Source organism: Hordeum vulgare, chromosome 3H (genome assembly GCF_904849725.1).
Source record: "Hordeum vulgare subsp. vulgare chromosome 3H, MorexV3_pseudomolecules_assembly, whole genome shotgun sequence".
Classification (NCBI taxonomy): Eukaryota; Viridiplantae; Streptophyta; class Magnoliopsida; order Poales; family Poaceae; genus Hordeum; species Hordeum vulgare.
Window position 1 is genome coordinate 73,312,522 of NC_058520.1, and position 15,178 is coordinate 73,327,699.

The 15,178-nt window shown below is 40.8% G+C and overlaps 1 protein-coding gene across 1 annotated transcript; it reads right to left on the bottom strand.

Moving 5' to 3' along the window:
- Positions 1 to 5,629: 5,629 nt before the first annotated feature.
- LOC123441509 (probable trehalose-phosphate phosphatase 2) lies at positions 5,630 to 7,322 on the bottom strand. The gene is made up of 9 exons (XM_045117915.1): positions 7,249 to 7,322; positions 7,085 to 7,160; positions 6,713 to 6,808; positions 6,513 to 6,641; positions 6,372 to 6,428; positions 6,186 to 6,287; positions 6,006 to 6,083; positions 5,778 to 5,918; positions 5,630 to 5,692 (listed from the first exon to the last, which is right to left on the bottom strand). The coding sequence occupies exons 1-9, from the start codon at positions 7,320 to 7,322 to the stop codon at positions 5,630 to 5,632; spliced, it is 816 nt and encodes a 271-aa protein (XP_044973850.1).
- Positions 7,323 to 15,178: the final 7,856 nt, after the last annotated feature.

Sequence of the window (15,178 nt, forward strand, 5' to 3'; positions counted from 1 at the left end):
ACGTCGATGCAAGCTTTGACACTAATCTGAATAACTATGAGTAGTGAAACGAATTCGTATAGTAGAGTAGATATTTGGAGCATTTCCGAATAGCACGTAGTAGCAACATCTATAAGATGACATAAAGATTTGTAAAGAACGCACAGATCTGAAAGTTCCAGAACCGTTGACTAAAACCTCTCTCACGAGCAAGACGTGATCAGACCCCATAACTATATGGGTGTTGGATTCGTTGAAATCACATGGTGATGTGAACTAGATTATTGACTCTAGTGCAAGTGGGAGACTGTTCGAAATATGCCCTAGAGGCAATAATAAATTATCTATTATTATATTTCTTAGTTCATGATAATCGTTTATTATCCATGCTATAATTGTATTGATAGGAAACACAATACTTGTGTGGATACATAGACAAAACACTGTCCCTAGTAAGCCTCTAGTTGACGAGCTCGTTGATCAAAGATGGTCAAGGTTTCCTGGCCATAGGCAAGTGTTGTCACTTGATAACGGGATCACATCATTAGGAGAATCATGTGATGGACTAGACCCAAACTAATAGACGTAGCATGTTGATCGTGTCATTTTGTTGCTACTGTTTTCTGCGTGTCAAGTATTTGTTCCTATGACCATGAGAGCATATAACTCACGGACACCGGAGGAATGCTTTGTGTGTATCAAACGTCGCAACGTAACTGGGTGACTATAAAGATGCTCTACAGGTATATCCGAAGGTGTTCGTTGAGTTAGTATGGATCGAGACTGGGATTTGTCACTCCGTGTGACGGAGAGGTATCTCGGGGCCCACTCGGTAATACAACGTCACACACAAGCCTTGCAAGCAATGTGACTTAGTGTAAGTTGCGGGATCTTGTATTATGGAACGAGTAAAGAGACTTGCCGGTAAACGAGATTGAAATAGGTACGCGGATACTGACGATCGAATCTCGGGCAAGTAACATACCGAAGGACAAAGGGAATGACATACGGGATTATATGAATCCTTGGCACTAAGGTTCAAACGATAAGATCTTCGTAGAATATGTAGGATCCAATATGGGCATCCAGGTCCCGCTATTGGATATTGACCGAGGAGTCTCTCGGGTCATGTCTACATAGTTCTCGAACCCGCAGGGTCTGCACACTTAAGGTTCGACGTTGGTTTATGCGTATTTGAGTTATATGGTTGGTTACCGAATGTTGTTCGGAGTCCCGGATGAGATCACGGACGTCACGAGGGTTTCCGGAATGGTCCGGAAACGAAGATTGATATATAGGATGACCTCATTTGATTACCGGAAGGTTTTCGGAGTTACCGGCAATGTACCGGGAATGACGAATGGGTTCCGGGAGTTCACCGGGGGGGGGGGGCAACCCACCCCGGGGAAGCCCATAGGCCTTGGGGGTGGCACACCAGCCCTTAGTGGGCTGGTGGGACAGCCCAAGAAGGCCCTATGCGCCATAGGAAGAAAATCAAAGAGAAAAGGAAAAAAAGGAGGAGGTGGGAAAGGGAAGAAGGACTCCACCTTCCAAACCAAGTAGGACTCGGTTTGGGAGGGGGAGACCTTCCCCCTTGGTTCGGCCGACCCCCTTGGGGCTCCTTGAGCCCCAAGGCAAGGCTCCCCCTCTCCCACCTATATATACGGAGGTTTTAGGGCTGATTTGAGACGATTTTTCCACGGCAGCCCGACCACATACCTCCACGGTTTTTCCTCTAGATCGCGTTTCTGCGGAGCTCGGGCGGAGCCCTGCTGAGACATGATCATCACCAACCTCCGGAGCGCCGTCACGCTGCCGGAGAACTCTTCTACCTCTCCGTCTCTCTTGCTGGATCAAGAAGGCCGAGATCATCGTCGAGCTGTACGTGTGCTGAACGCGGAGGTGCCGTCCGTACGGCACTAGATCGTGGGACTGATCGCGGGACTGTTCGCGGGGCGGATCGAGGGACGTGAGGACGTTCCACTACATCAACCGTGTTCACTAACGCTTCTGCTGTACGGTCTACAAGGGTACGTAGATCACACATCCCCTCTTGTAGATGGACATCACCATGATAGGTCTTCGTGCGCGTAGGAAAATTTTTGTTTCCCATGTGACGTTCCCCAACACATACCTCGGTATGTAGCTGCTAATACCGCCGAACCCCAACTCTTCGGTGTGATCTGATCCTGCGTCTCAGCACTCGCGATTTCGAGTGCAATGGGGATGTAGCGCGCACTAACAGTGGTGACATGGTTCTCTGTGAACATCACCTTCCTGAGAAGCCACATCATGTACGCCTCCAGGCTACGAGTAATCTGTGTTGCACTTTAAGGGACTTGTGGATACCCTGGAAATTTTTGGATCTTTAATCACGTCGGTAGAAAGTATTAGTTAATAACTTGAAGCATGTGAAATGAAAGATATGTGGCTTCGGAACTAACCCTGAAATGTTGTAACCAGTCATACTTAGGTCCGTGTGGCTCTAACGCTAGAGCTGGAGCCTGATCATATATATTCAAGAAACGGGTTGCCAAAGATTGTAGCCACTCTGGCGGGTCCTCTAACGGTCCTATGGCAGGTCCCACCAATGGTAGCCCGAGCAACATTGAGACATCTTCCACAGTAGGAGCCATCTCACCCCGGTAGAAGTGGAACGTGTGGGTCTCAGGCCTCCATCGATCCACTAAGCAAGCGAGCAAAGAAAAGTCAATGCTGAGGTGCCTCGATGTCTCAGTGGCCTCAGCTAGACGTGCGAAAGGTAATAGCCCGGTCCATTTGAGTCTGCATATCCACCAACATAATTTTTTTGTTACAATGTCTCTTTAATACACCTGCTTCAAGTTTACCATACAAATAAAACATTTACCTCTCAGCCCAACGTGGATGTATACTCCAGTCCATCTTAGCAGTGCGAGTGACAAGTGGTACGAGCTTCTACTCACTTAATAGCGCACCACGATGCTTACTATCAATCTCCGGATTAAGCAGAAACATTCCCTCCAGTTATCTATCTATCTATCTATCTATTATATCTATCTATTTATTATCTATCTATCTATCTATCTATCTATCTATTATATCTATCTATCTATCTATTATATATTATCTATCTATCTAACTATTATATCTATCTATCTATCTATTATATAATAAAAGTAAAATACGGAGAAATTTACTAGAAAAATCTGACGTTAATTAGAATTTATTAGCCATCGATCTTGAGGATTTAATAAAACTGTGAATCTGTGACCGTTAAATCTGCATAACATACTACTCCTTCTGTTCCAAAATAACTGTCTTGACTTTGTACTAGCTCTAATACAAAATTGTACTAAGCTTAAGATAGTTATTTTGGAACGGAGAGAGTATATATAACAAGGTGGGCCTCACTTCACGTGTAGCACAGATAAAAACGTACATACGTTCCAGGAAAGAAAAAAACATTTGTACGGCCAATCACGTAAAGATTACTTTTCCACCAGAGCTTTACGGTTGGCCGGCCATTTGGATGTACAAGGGCTGGGTTAGGTTGATTGAGAAAAACATTTACGTACAAATTCTGGCGCGTGCCCTCCCCAAATTACTGCCGCTTCATACTTATCATTAATGGTCAGGATTGTGCGTTCATAAATTATAGTCCCGATCATTTAATACATATGCCAATTTAGATAGCTAGGATGTATACTACGTAGTACCAATGATATTTTAGCGTCATCTAGATGTACGTAGATTAATTAATTATTATGGTCAAAGGGCCTGTTTGAAACTGATTCAATTCATCAAAATCAGCTTCACTTCATCAAACTCAGTTTGAATCAGTTTCATACAGAAGCTATAGCACTATTAAGAGAATGTTTGGCTTCCATCTAGCTCTAGCTTCAAAAATAAAAAAATCTGATGAAAAGAATCTATTTGATTTGTTGAGGGGAAATAAACGAAGGGGTATCCACTTACTGGTGTCAGTGGTGGGTAATTTCCCTCCAACTCTAGCTTCTAGAGTTTTTTGGAGCACCCTCTTAGGAGTTTCATAAAAACTTTGAAGTTCTACCCCAGATTTTAGTTTTTTTGCGGAGCGGCATATCGTAAAGCTACCCCGTTTGGCTTCTCTTTTCTAGAGCAGAGCTGAATTTTAAGGAGGAGAGCAGTCCCAAACAGGCCCTAACTACTTCCTTCGACACATCCTGGTGTAACCACAATTTGTGCAGCCTAAGATGCACACATACTGTTTTAAGGAGAGAGGTAAAGTAGATATTGGATAAACACACAACGGTGTTTTTTAAGGGTAACACACAGTATTGGTGTGTGAAAAGAAGTAGCGGCAATTAAAAAAATAACTATTTCAACTAGGCGAGCAACGCTGCTCTGTGTAGATATGCTATATCAAATATGTGTGGAAAAGTACAATGTGATTCCTCCATTTATAGAAAGTGTGCATGCAAGTGTCTAATTTAATAGTCCTATTTTCTAGATCATAAATTCTTGAATGATTTAAAACGATATGAGACATACAAAATGTTCACAAATTTTAATATTCATGAGAAAAACAAAAATTGTTTACTATGTTTACTTTAAGCATCTGGTCCACTGGTTATATGCTCGCTACGTTGATTATTCTTTTAAAAAGCTACAAATTACCATGTAAACATACCATAACAATTTAAGCGTCTCATCCACGTGCTTAATCATATGGTCCCTGTTGTTGTAAGCTGATTAGTAATCACAACTATTATTTTTAGAAATGCTAGAAATTGCCAACTAAATGAACCACAACATAGGAATTTCAACCGGATCTATCTATTATATACTAAAGGAACGATATAGAGAAAATAAAGAGATACACTAGCCACAAGGAGCAAGATATCCGTTCGTTGGTTTGATATCTATTATATATGTAAAGAAAAGAAAACGAATTAATAAAGCTATTTTCAGATATATGTTCCAGTAAACATTAAAGACTTTCATTGGTACCTAGCAGTTATAAATACCGGGGTACGACGTATCCAGGTGCTCGACTCCCTAGGCCCACGAATGAACCGCAAAGACCTCATCGCTATGGTTAATTATTAGTTCCAGTGCACCATCTTTTGATAAGATGATTTATGTTATTCTTCGGTTGTGATGCTAATGCGTTGTCATTTATTCATGCAACAGCTCGAAGGACTGGAAAATGTATTCCAATATGCATCACTTCACATGGAACTAAAATTTGATAAGTGGAAAGACGTAAACATTACAGCATGGCGAAGGAAAGAATGTATTAAGAGCAGTCTGCAGACAGATGGGTATACCTCTTTCGGACCAAACTTGTTGCTCCCATCCCCTTTCGGTACCTCCTTCTCCTTCAGCATATCTGAACCATTAATATTAAGACATATGTTGTAAGGGCCCGTGCGTTGCAACGGAAGAAAAAAAATTATAATCTCCAATTGTGATAATCACATTATGCTCTTAAAATTTTAGGACATTTCTTGAAATGCATGAACATTATTTGAATTATGATGAAAATAGCAAAGTATGTTTTGTTAATTAATGATAGCATATGCATAAGAACATTATTTTTATCTTGCTGATATATGTGTTTGCATTTGTAATCTAAATAAAGTTTTAATTTGGTTGCAAACATGTTAGACATATTCATAGAAAACAATCAATTGTCCTTGGGCACACATGAAACCAGAATTCCAAAGCCATGGTTGTTTGCCTTCAGAACCTAAATGCGCCAACAAGACACCTTTATACACCTCACAACGTTAAAAGAATGTATGTTAAGCAAGCAAACCAGAGGCATGACTCACATTGAATGCATCTTCGTCAGTCTTGTCATCTACAACATATATGGGAAGAACATCGTCACTCTCGCTTAGTCCAAGTGATTCAAGCAAAAATTCCACAGCTTTCCCCTTGTTCCAGTCAATGACAGGGCGAACTTCAAGAACCTTCAATTAAGAACGCAAGTGACTAAAACAATGCTATGATTAACAAATGATTTGATACAAAGCCTGGTGATTGTGCATAATATTCACCTTCCTCCCATGGGTAAGCCTAAGACAAGGGTAGTCCTTCAGAACAGCAGTTACACGCTGATGAACTGTTTCGTAGTCCTACGAAGCAATAAACAGAGAAGATAAGTGCCCAGTCAACATTTTAAAAAGAGAATTTGTTTCTGATATGAAACTGAAAGGAACTCTTAGTTGTAGAATTACATGTGGTGCAACGTTTCGGTAAAGCATAGACACGCAGAACTTGTTATCTTCCATCCTTGCGCCATCGATGTCCTTTATACTCTCGCTAAGATTTTCGAACACCTGGGAAACCACCAAGGTGAGCAACCTGAAATATATGTTCTAACATGGCACCGTAACCTTTAGAGTTTAGACATTGATACATACCACAGCTATCATAGGTAAAAACTCACTTGCAGGTTGGAAGAGATTGACCTCTTTACCCTGCGAGTGAAAAGAAGTGAACAATCAAAATTTCGAAACAGAAGAAAAGATCGTGTTGGAACAAAATCAAGAAAGTTGCTTCACCTTTGAATCAGTGGACCTAACACATTGCACATGCTGGCCATTGGACTCAGACTTCCTAATAGGCCCCATGATGTCCATTCCATTACTTCCAGCATAGTATAGTTCAGTTAGTTTCACAAAGTCAAATACCTAAAGGGACAGAAAACGTCAGGTAGAAGAAATATAGAGTAAAAAAGGAGGCAAATGATATAACAACATACCTTGTCACGCGATCTTCCGCTAATGATTGCAGTCGGGAAAAGTGATGCGACATGCCTCACAGCAGCACGCATCTGGGAAAACAGATCTTTAGAAAGCTGAATGGAGAATTCACCGATATACTAAATCATTGCAGTTATATAAGTTATAGATCTTTAGAAAAATGAATGGAGAATTCACCGATATAAGTTATAGAAAAACTAAATGATCTTTCTGCACATGAATAAGCTTTTGCTTGAATATGGGCTGATTTTCCATCATCCATTATGAACAGAAATGACAGAAGAAGAAACATCAACAACAAATGTTCATGCGTGCGCATAAAACCCATTCTCACGCATTCGCAATAAGCTAAATGAACCATGAAGGAGCACCACAACCCCATCTTCATCTTGGAGCGTGAGAGACTCATAACGCTGTGCTATGGATGCAGAAGTGAATAGCTCATTCCTGACAGAAGCAAGGTTAGTCAGAATGGGTTCTACTTGACTGGAATCGTAGAACTGGTCCACCAAATTTGGATCGCAGAGACGCATACTTTTCAGTGAAGCCAGAAACAGCGACCTTTCGCTCTTCCCCTTTCAGCCTCACCAGCCACCACTCCCACAGCATGACCTAGCCAAGCACCAAATCGAATCAAACCACCACCCATCTAGGAAGAAAACAAGTAGGAAAAGGGCATGCGAAATGCGGGAAATGAAAGGGGGAGAGAGCGTACGTGTGGGTGCTCGGCGGCGGGGGCTGCGGTTGACGACGCCGGGATCTTGCCCTCGGCGGGGGGTTGCCGGTCTTTCTTGCCCTAGGTGGAGTAACCTGCCGGCGACGGGATTCCTGGCGACGGGTAGTCTGCCAGATCTGGCGCCGTTGTCGAATCGGGCCAGGATGACCCGTGTACGCGTTTCCCTGTCCCCAGCGAGAGCCTCGTGCACAACCGCGACCATGGCGCCGTCGCCATCGAGGACCTCGACGCCTTCGACGCCAAGCTCGCCGACAGGATCCGCAAGGCGTCGCATGGAAGAAGGAGGGCCCCGACGCCGGCGTAGACGAAGAAGGGGCGGGGCGTGGTAGAGCATAGGGCCAGCTCGCGAACCCCCGCGTCCGAAGGAGGACGGAAGGCTCGGCATCGCTGGCGACCATGCCGAGCTCGGCCACACGGCGTCGCAAGGAGGAGGGAGGGCCCCGGCGTCGGCGCATACGAAGAAGGGCGGGGCGGAGTAGAGAACATGGCGGGGCCCTCGCGGGAGCTGATGACGAAGGGGAGGCGCTGCCGGCGATGGAGATGAAGGGGAGGGGAGGCCACCAGAGAGAAGTCGTCGTGGAGTCGTGGATAGGGATGGGGTGGGGAGAGGAGGGAGTGGGTGAGATTGTAAGTTTTTTTTTCTAGAGTTGGGAGTGGGTGATGCTGTGAGTGGTAGCATTTATCTATATACATTTTTTTCATCACACACACCCACCCCATCATTAAGATTTTTTTTATTAGCAACTCTGTTATTTCGTGTAGGCATGTCTGATTCACTTGCATGGGTGAGGTTTTTTTATCATCGCGGCTATCATAATTTAATTTAATTTAATTTCTATAAAATTAAATTAAATTAATTTTATTTAATTTCTATATAAATAAATAAATTTAATTTAATTTAATTTAATTTATATAAAATTTAATTTAATATCTATAATTTAATTTAATTTAATTTCTATAAAATCATTTTTATATAAAACATTTATAAAATTGATAAAAATGTATTGGATATATTTAATTTCTATAATCATATATAGGTCATCTTGTGGTCTGTGGATGATAAATTTTATGGAGTACTTCACTGGAAATGATTTGTCTGACACTCCTACGCAGGTAATTTTTATGTAATACTTACTATACTTATTCTATGTTGTATCATTATTTAACTCTTATTTCTACTTTAATAGGATCATTTTTATGTAATACTTATTCTATGTTGTATCATTATCTAACTCTTATTTCTACTTTAATAGGATCATATGACAGATTTTAGAACAAAACTAGCTGTGATTTTAGTGGAGGAATTGAATGATGATAATATAAGAAATCGAGACATGGAAGATGACGAAATCAATATAGATCCCACGGATTGTATGATTCTGGATGGACCCCCTCATAATCTCAAAACATCGAACACATCATTAGATGTTGAGCTCATCTCACAGTCATATATCCTTTCACCGTGTGTCAACCCAACAAACGATGACTTAATAGACGAACTGTGCTTGTTCATCAGTATGATTGATGATGACGCTTTACTAGAGTAAGCCTTGTTCTTTTAGTTCATTTTGTATTATAATAAATTACTCTCATGTCATTATAATTGACGAAATTTTGATTTTACAGAAGCGAATGGGTGAAAAGCTCTGATCCTTACCCTATCAGCTTAAAGTTGAGACAAATAAAAAACATATTAAACAATGATGAATATATGGATATTGATTGCTTTAACATGGCTGTGCGGATACTAGCGCGGCACGAAGTCCAGCTTCTTAGAGACATTCCATCTCACTACATGGATCTAAACTTTTGTGTAAGTTACTATAATTGCGTTTTACATATTTTTTCTCATAGCACTATTGTTTTCTTATTTTTATTTTAGTCCATGTTCCAATATGTACGAGACCCAAGTCATCATGAAAATATGGACAGTGCTACGTTTAAACAATTCTTTCATAGCTGGCCTGACAGCAATGAGTATCATATCTCACAGTGTGATATGGTAAGATTTTAATTTTTCGTTTAAAACAGTGGTTTATTTGGTTTTAATTAATATTTCATGTATTTATAAATGCATGCATCATTGCAGATTTTATTGCCTTGGAACATTTTTGGGCTGTTTCTATTGTTTGTCTTGGATCAAGACAAAAAAATTATCTCAATTTTTGATCCAATACGAGTACCTACTTTGGGGAAGAATATACTTAAAACCGTGGTCAGTAACCTAAACCTCGCACTTCAAGTTGCAAATCCTGCATTCAAGGACGATATCTCTAAATGGGAATGTATAGTTCCGGTTGTTCCAACAAACTCACACTGGTATGAATCTTTTCAATGCATTCAATATTAAATAATTCATTCATTCAACACACATTATGTGTTTATTTCATACATGCAGTGCCTTGTCGGGGTATTTAGTTTTTAACTACATGCACTCATTGTGCGATGGAAAGCTATATTTTCCTATACCCGAGGTGAGTATTTACACCATGCTTATTTGTATACACATTGCACATACAAACTTGGTATAACAATGTTGTCTAATGCATATGTAGGATTGTTTTGAACTGAGGAAGCGATTTTTGGTGCATATTTTAAAGTATGAAGAAAATGAATCTCAAAACAATATCCCATACATTGAAGGAAGCATCATAGATCACATCAATAGATGGACTTTCATTGCTTCAAAAGATGGACCATCAAGATGTGCTTAATTCAAATCCACACATCAATCAGTTTTATCCCATAGTGGTTGCCTCAAAAATGTAACCTATATGATAATAGTTGGCGCATAAAAAAATCAATCAACATACCTGCAGCAATGGAGGAAATAGGCAAGCTGTGAACTCCTTCCTAGAACAGATCGACTGTCCAATTCAAGATGCTTGCTCCCTCATCGTGTCCACTAGCTCGCATCTCGATCTGCTCTATGGCAGTAGGACATAGAGCAACAAATTAGCTACATGTCCATTGGTAATTATGATCAACAAATTAGCTACATGGATGTGCTTCTCTTTAGATGAAAGTACCACATAAAATTTATAAGGTCAGTTTTTAGAAAACATTTAGAGATAGAACATCATTGTGTCAACCTTGCTCATACTATGTTTTAATTAGTACAGAGTATGTACCTGAAACAAATTCCCTTTGACTACGTCTTTTTTCTCCATCGATGTGCTTCTCTTTGGATGAAAGTCTATGAACAAAACATCACCCAGATTTGAGAAGCATGGAGGCTACTTTCCGCAGAAAACACGAAAGGGGCAATCTTATTATCACTGATTGTGTATGGAGTATTGTGAGTTTGTGACCAATTAAATTAACTGATAGAAAAGCTTTTGTGTCCTTTTGCAGCTTAGTGCAGTAAGAAAAAAACATGGGGGCGAGGCCATGAGCTGGGAGATGACATTTGCCAGAGGCAATGGGCATGAGAGGATGAAAAAAAAAATCTTTCGCTTGGAATAGATCGGGTTGGAGAGCAGAGCATCCGGATCATGGGGAGAAGAAGAGCTGCAACCGGACCTTAATGGCGTCCCGAGCACGGGGATGGAAGTTCATGTCGCACGAGAGAAGGTGGATAGGCTCATGGCGGCGAGTGGCGTCCGCCGGCAGTGGTGACGAAGGGGAGGGCCGTCCACTAGAGAGCGCCGGCGTCGAGGAGGGAGGACACTGGCGTCACCGGCGAGCATGCCGAGCTCGAGCGCCCCCATGTCCGGAGGAGGGCGGATTGCCCGACATCGCCAGCGAGCATGCCGGCGTCAGCGGATATGAAGGTGGGGCGGTGCGGGGCAGAGCAGGGGCTGGGCGTCCGCCGGCGGTGATGGCGAAGGGGAGGGGCATCCGCCGGCAATGGAGACGAAAGGGAGGGGCGGCCACCAGAGGGCGACGGCGTTGGGTGGCCGGGGATCTCCTGGATCGGGATGTGGATCGGGTGTGGGAAGGGGGGAGTGGGTGAGATTGTGAGGCTGGTGTAGGCGAACGGCAAGAGGAGGGGGGGCATAGGCCAGCGACTGGCGCGGCGGCTAGGGAAGGGCGGCCGCCATGGACCGGCCAGGGGTGGGTGTTCGTCTCGCCGCCGGTGGGGATGCAGTGGAAGAGGGGCAGTCGTGTTCTATGAGGGAGAGTGGAGCTTATCCACATGTGGAGTGAGCGAGTGGAGCAAACCGAGTTGTTCAGTTTCTTTTCCTGATCGGGGCATGTGTCCGACTGTGTGCTGAGTTCTACGTCGTTGTGACCTTTCCTACTACCAAATTTTTACATTCGTATGTAATTTGTTAATAAAATCTCTAAAAAAACTTATATGTAGAAACAAACGGAATAATCATTAAAGAACAAATAGTAGATATTGTTTCTCAGTTGTTTTTTAATATTTTTGTACCTAATGATAGTACATTTATGTGATTGTGAATTATATGTGAAGACATGTTTTCGAATCGTGTTACACGCGCACTCTCATCATGCACATGAGACACATTTAAATGACATGACAAAGAACTGATAAATAAGATTAAATAATGTTTTATTATAGATTATGATACGTGCGTTGCACGTGCATGCTTACTAGTATACTAAAGGAACGATATAGAGAAAATAAAGAGATACACTAGCCACAAGGAGCAAGATATCCGTTCGTTGGTTTGATATCTATTATATATGTAAAGAAAAGAAAACGAATTAATAAAGCTATGCTAGCAAGAAAACATGCAGAAAAATCAGATCATTAATATCATCAATTTATAAGTATATCACAACTCTTAGATATACACAACTTTGAATATTAATGACAAAATACACCAAGACTTCATGGTTTATTCTGTTTACTTTAAGTGCCTGGTCCGCATGGTTACATGCATGCTCATCACACAAACTATTCTTTAAACGTAAGCTAGAAATTATCAAGTAAATTACCATAGTGTAGGAATTTTCGACGGCGTCGTTCTATTATATGCTAACTAAATGAGCAATATAGAGAAAATAAACGGATACACTAACCAGAAAAAAAACCTTGATCATTGGTACGGTGACCATCACTTTGTTAGTATATCACAACAATTATAAACACACAAATATACCTAAAACTAAACATTACATCACTATATCCGTTCCTAATTACACCCCGACCATTAGATGTATGCCCAATAGATCTACGTAAAACATACCTAGATCACATCCGTTGAATCAAAATTATTGCATGTACACATATCACATTTGTTCGATTTTAATAGTTGTGTCGTCGGTTGATCTTTATATCTTTAGCCAGGTACGTGAATCAAATTCGCTAGATAATCATACTATCACTTTGTCAAATCCCACACGAAAACTATTTTAAAGTGCACATGTTAATTATTTGTTGAACCAAGTGTTATGCAAGATATTAACATGCTAGTCTTCGCCACATGGAGAGATCCTAATTAAATGTAGTGGGCAGATACACAACTTGGACCCTATTAAAAGATTGGGAAGCACTAGGAATCAGACTATTGATATTTAGCTTCCTATCAGACTACTAGTCCACCGTTAGATTGACCGTGTGATTAGAGAGGTGGGACTATATAGTTAGTTTGCATGTTGCACTAATTGCAATTTGCTGCCCGTCAATTACTCCCCAGGAATCACGCTAGCCTACATCATTTTAGCGGTAACCTCCTCCCTACTGCTTCATCCCTACGTGCTTTGAAAATGTTCTTGGCCATTTTTTTTTTGTGACTAGGAAACACGTACTATCATATATGCAAACACATTCTAGAACTTGAACAATTCATTTAGCTTCTATTTCCTAGTGAATTTGCTTACATATCAACCGGAGATTGTTTCAGTCCGGTAGAGATTCCTGCCAAGCGCAACCACTTATTTTGGTTAGACTGTGAGGAAATTTTGCTTCGAATGACCTTAGAGTTGTGACCGTGCAACAATAAAATGTTTCCAACAATAAAATTATATAATTTTATCAACCAACCTTTTATCATTGTTATTACTAGCGGTTTTGAATAAATTAAATTGATATTTGCATCCAAAGAAATGGGAATTTGCTTCAAAAATTTGTTATTTGCTTCCAAAGAATTTCAAATTTGCATCTAAAAGTAATGCATGTGATGAGGTTTTGCATCGCCTGGGATGCGATACTTCTAAAGATATATATCTTGCTTCTTAATCATTATGATATTGTTTCTTATATCAAAGAATTGCTTCCATACAAACATATACTTGTTTCAAACAAAAGGGAAATACATATATAATTTAAACATGGGGATTTCACAATTGTGAATATTTATTCGTCTTAGTTGAACGGAGAATTTTCTTCCATGGTGATCGCGAAGAGCTGCACCATCTACCACAGTAACACGATCTGCAATTGCAAGCATACGTGCGAAGACGTTGTCACTCGCACCGTGGCCTTGTGGAAAGACGTCTTGCATCTTACTACCTTCTTTTGTGCTTCCTGCAATCCGAGACATAATCATGTGATGGAGTTCGTAAAATTCGATGAACATATCCTAGAGAGATGGGGAAGAACTCTACAATGCTTAAAAGTCTAAAAAGAAAAATATCCCAATGAAAAAGAAAACAATACAAACTATGCCTAATCCATTCATCGGTGATGAAATAATGATACGGGCAATCCAGTTTCAAACTAGTGAATCAACCGAGACTCACGTAAGCTTGACCATCGTCGCCTACCTGTACATGTGAAGCTGAGATGCAACGTCACATGGTAATCCACCCTCCTGTCTCCTGCATGGCGTGAGAACCTATACTAGTTGGCCTCGTTTCCAAACTGAGACGACGCTCAGGCGATGTGGATCTGAGGCCAAAACTGCAGGTGGAATAGGGTTTAATCCTAGCAGAATTAAGCACAACGATGAGGGAGGTTACGAGCTCGTCGCCGAGCAGGTGGTGCGTCATTAGTCCCCGTGCAATCGCCGAACAAGATGGTGCAACGGCAAGGTGGAACGGAGGCCATAGATGGGTGAAAGATGAGAGGCGACGACGGACATGGCGAGCTCGGCGATACGCACCTGATGGGAAGGGGAGATGGGGAGAGTTAATTCAAGAAGAGATTACGGGGCATCGACCAGAAAATCAGGTGGTTAATATCAGGCTTAATTTGAGGGCAACTCTCAACCGTGGGACCAAATATAAATCGACGTTGTCTAACGAGTCTGATGAATTATTCCTATCAGACATCTGTAGCAAAGTGTTTCCCTAAAAGATTACTTGGAATAGAAAATTCATCTCACAAGCTTGAACTGTAGACATTAATACTATCACCAACATGCAAAAAAATTAGGGGCTGTACGCCAAGAAATTTATTGTAGTGATTAGGCATATTGAGCCATGAAAATTAATTACTAGAATGAAAGCCTTTAGAACGTGATTTTCTTTGATTTATTTAAGTAAAAAAATTCCTTCAAAAATATATACGGTGTATGCAAGCAATAAATTTAGTGTATCATTACCTTTTTTTAAAGTATGGCATGAACATAACCAATTTTTCACCACAATGTTAGAGGGACATAGAGTTGCAGACTAATGCGAGCAAGCATAATTAATTATCTAGCGGCGAATAGATTGCAAGCAAAGAAATTACTATCTTAAGAAGATGTTCCATCATACTTTGTAATTATTTTTGGTCAAAATAATCACATAATTATATTCAAAATAAAGCTCATAATTTCAATTCAAGAATGTATATAGAGAAAATAAATGTATAATAAAGTAAATATTGAAC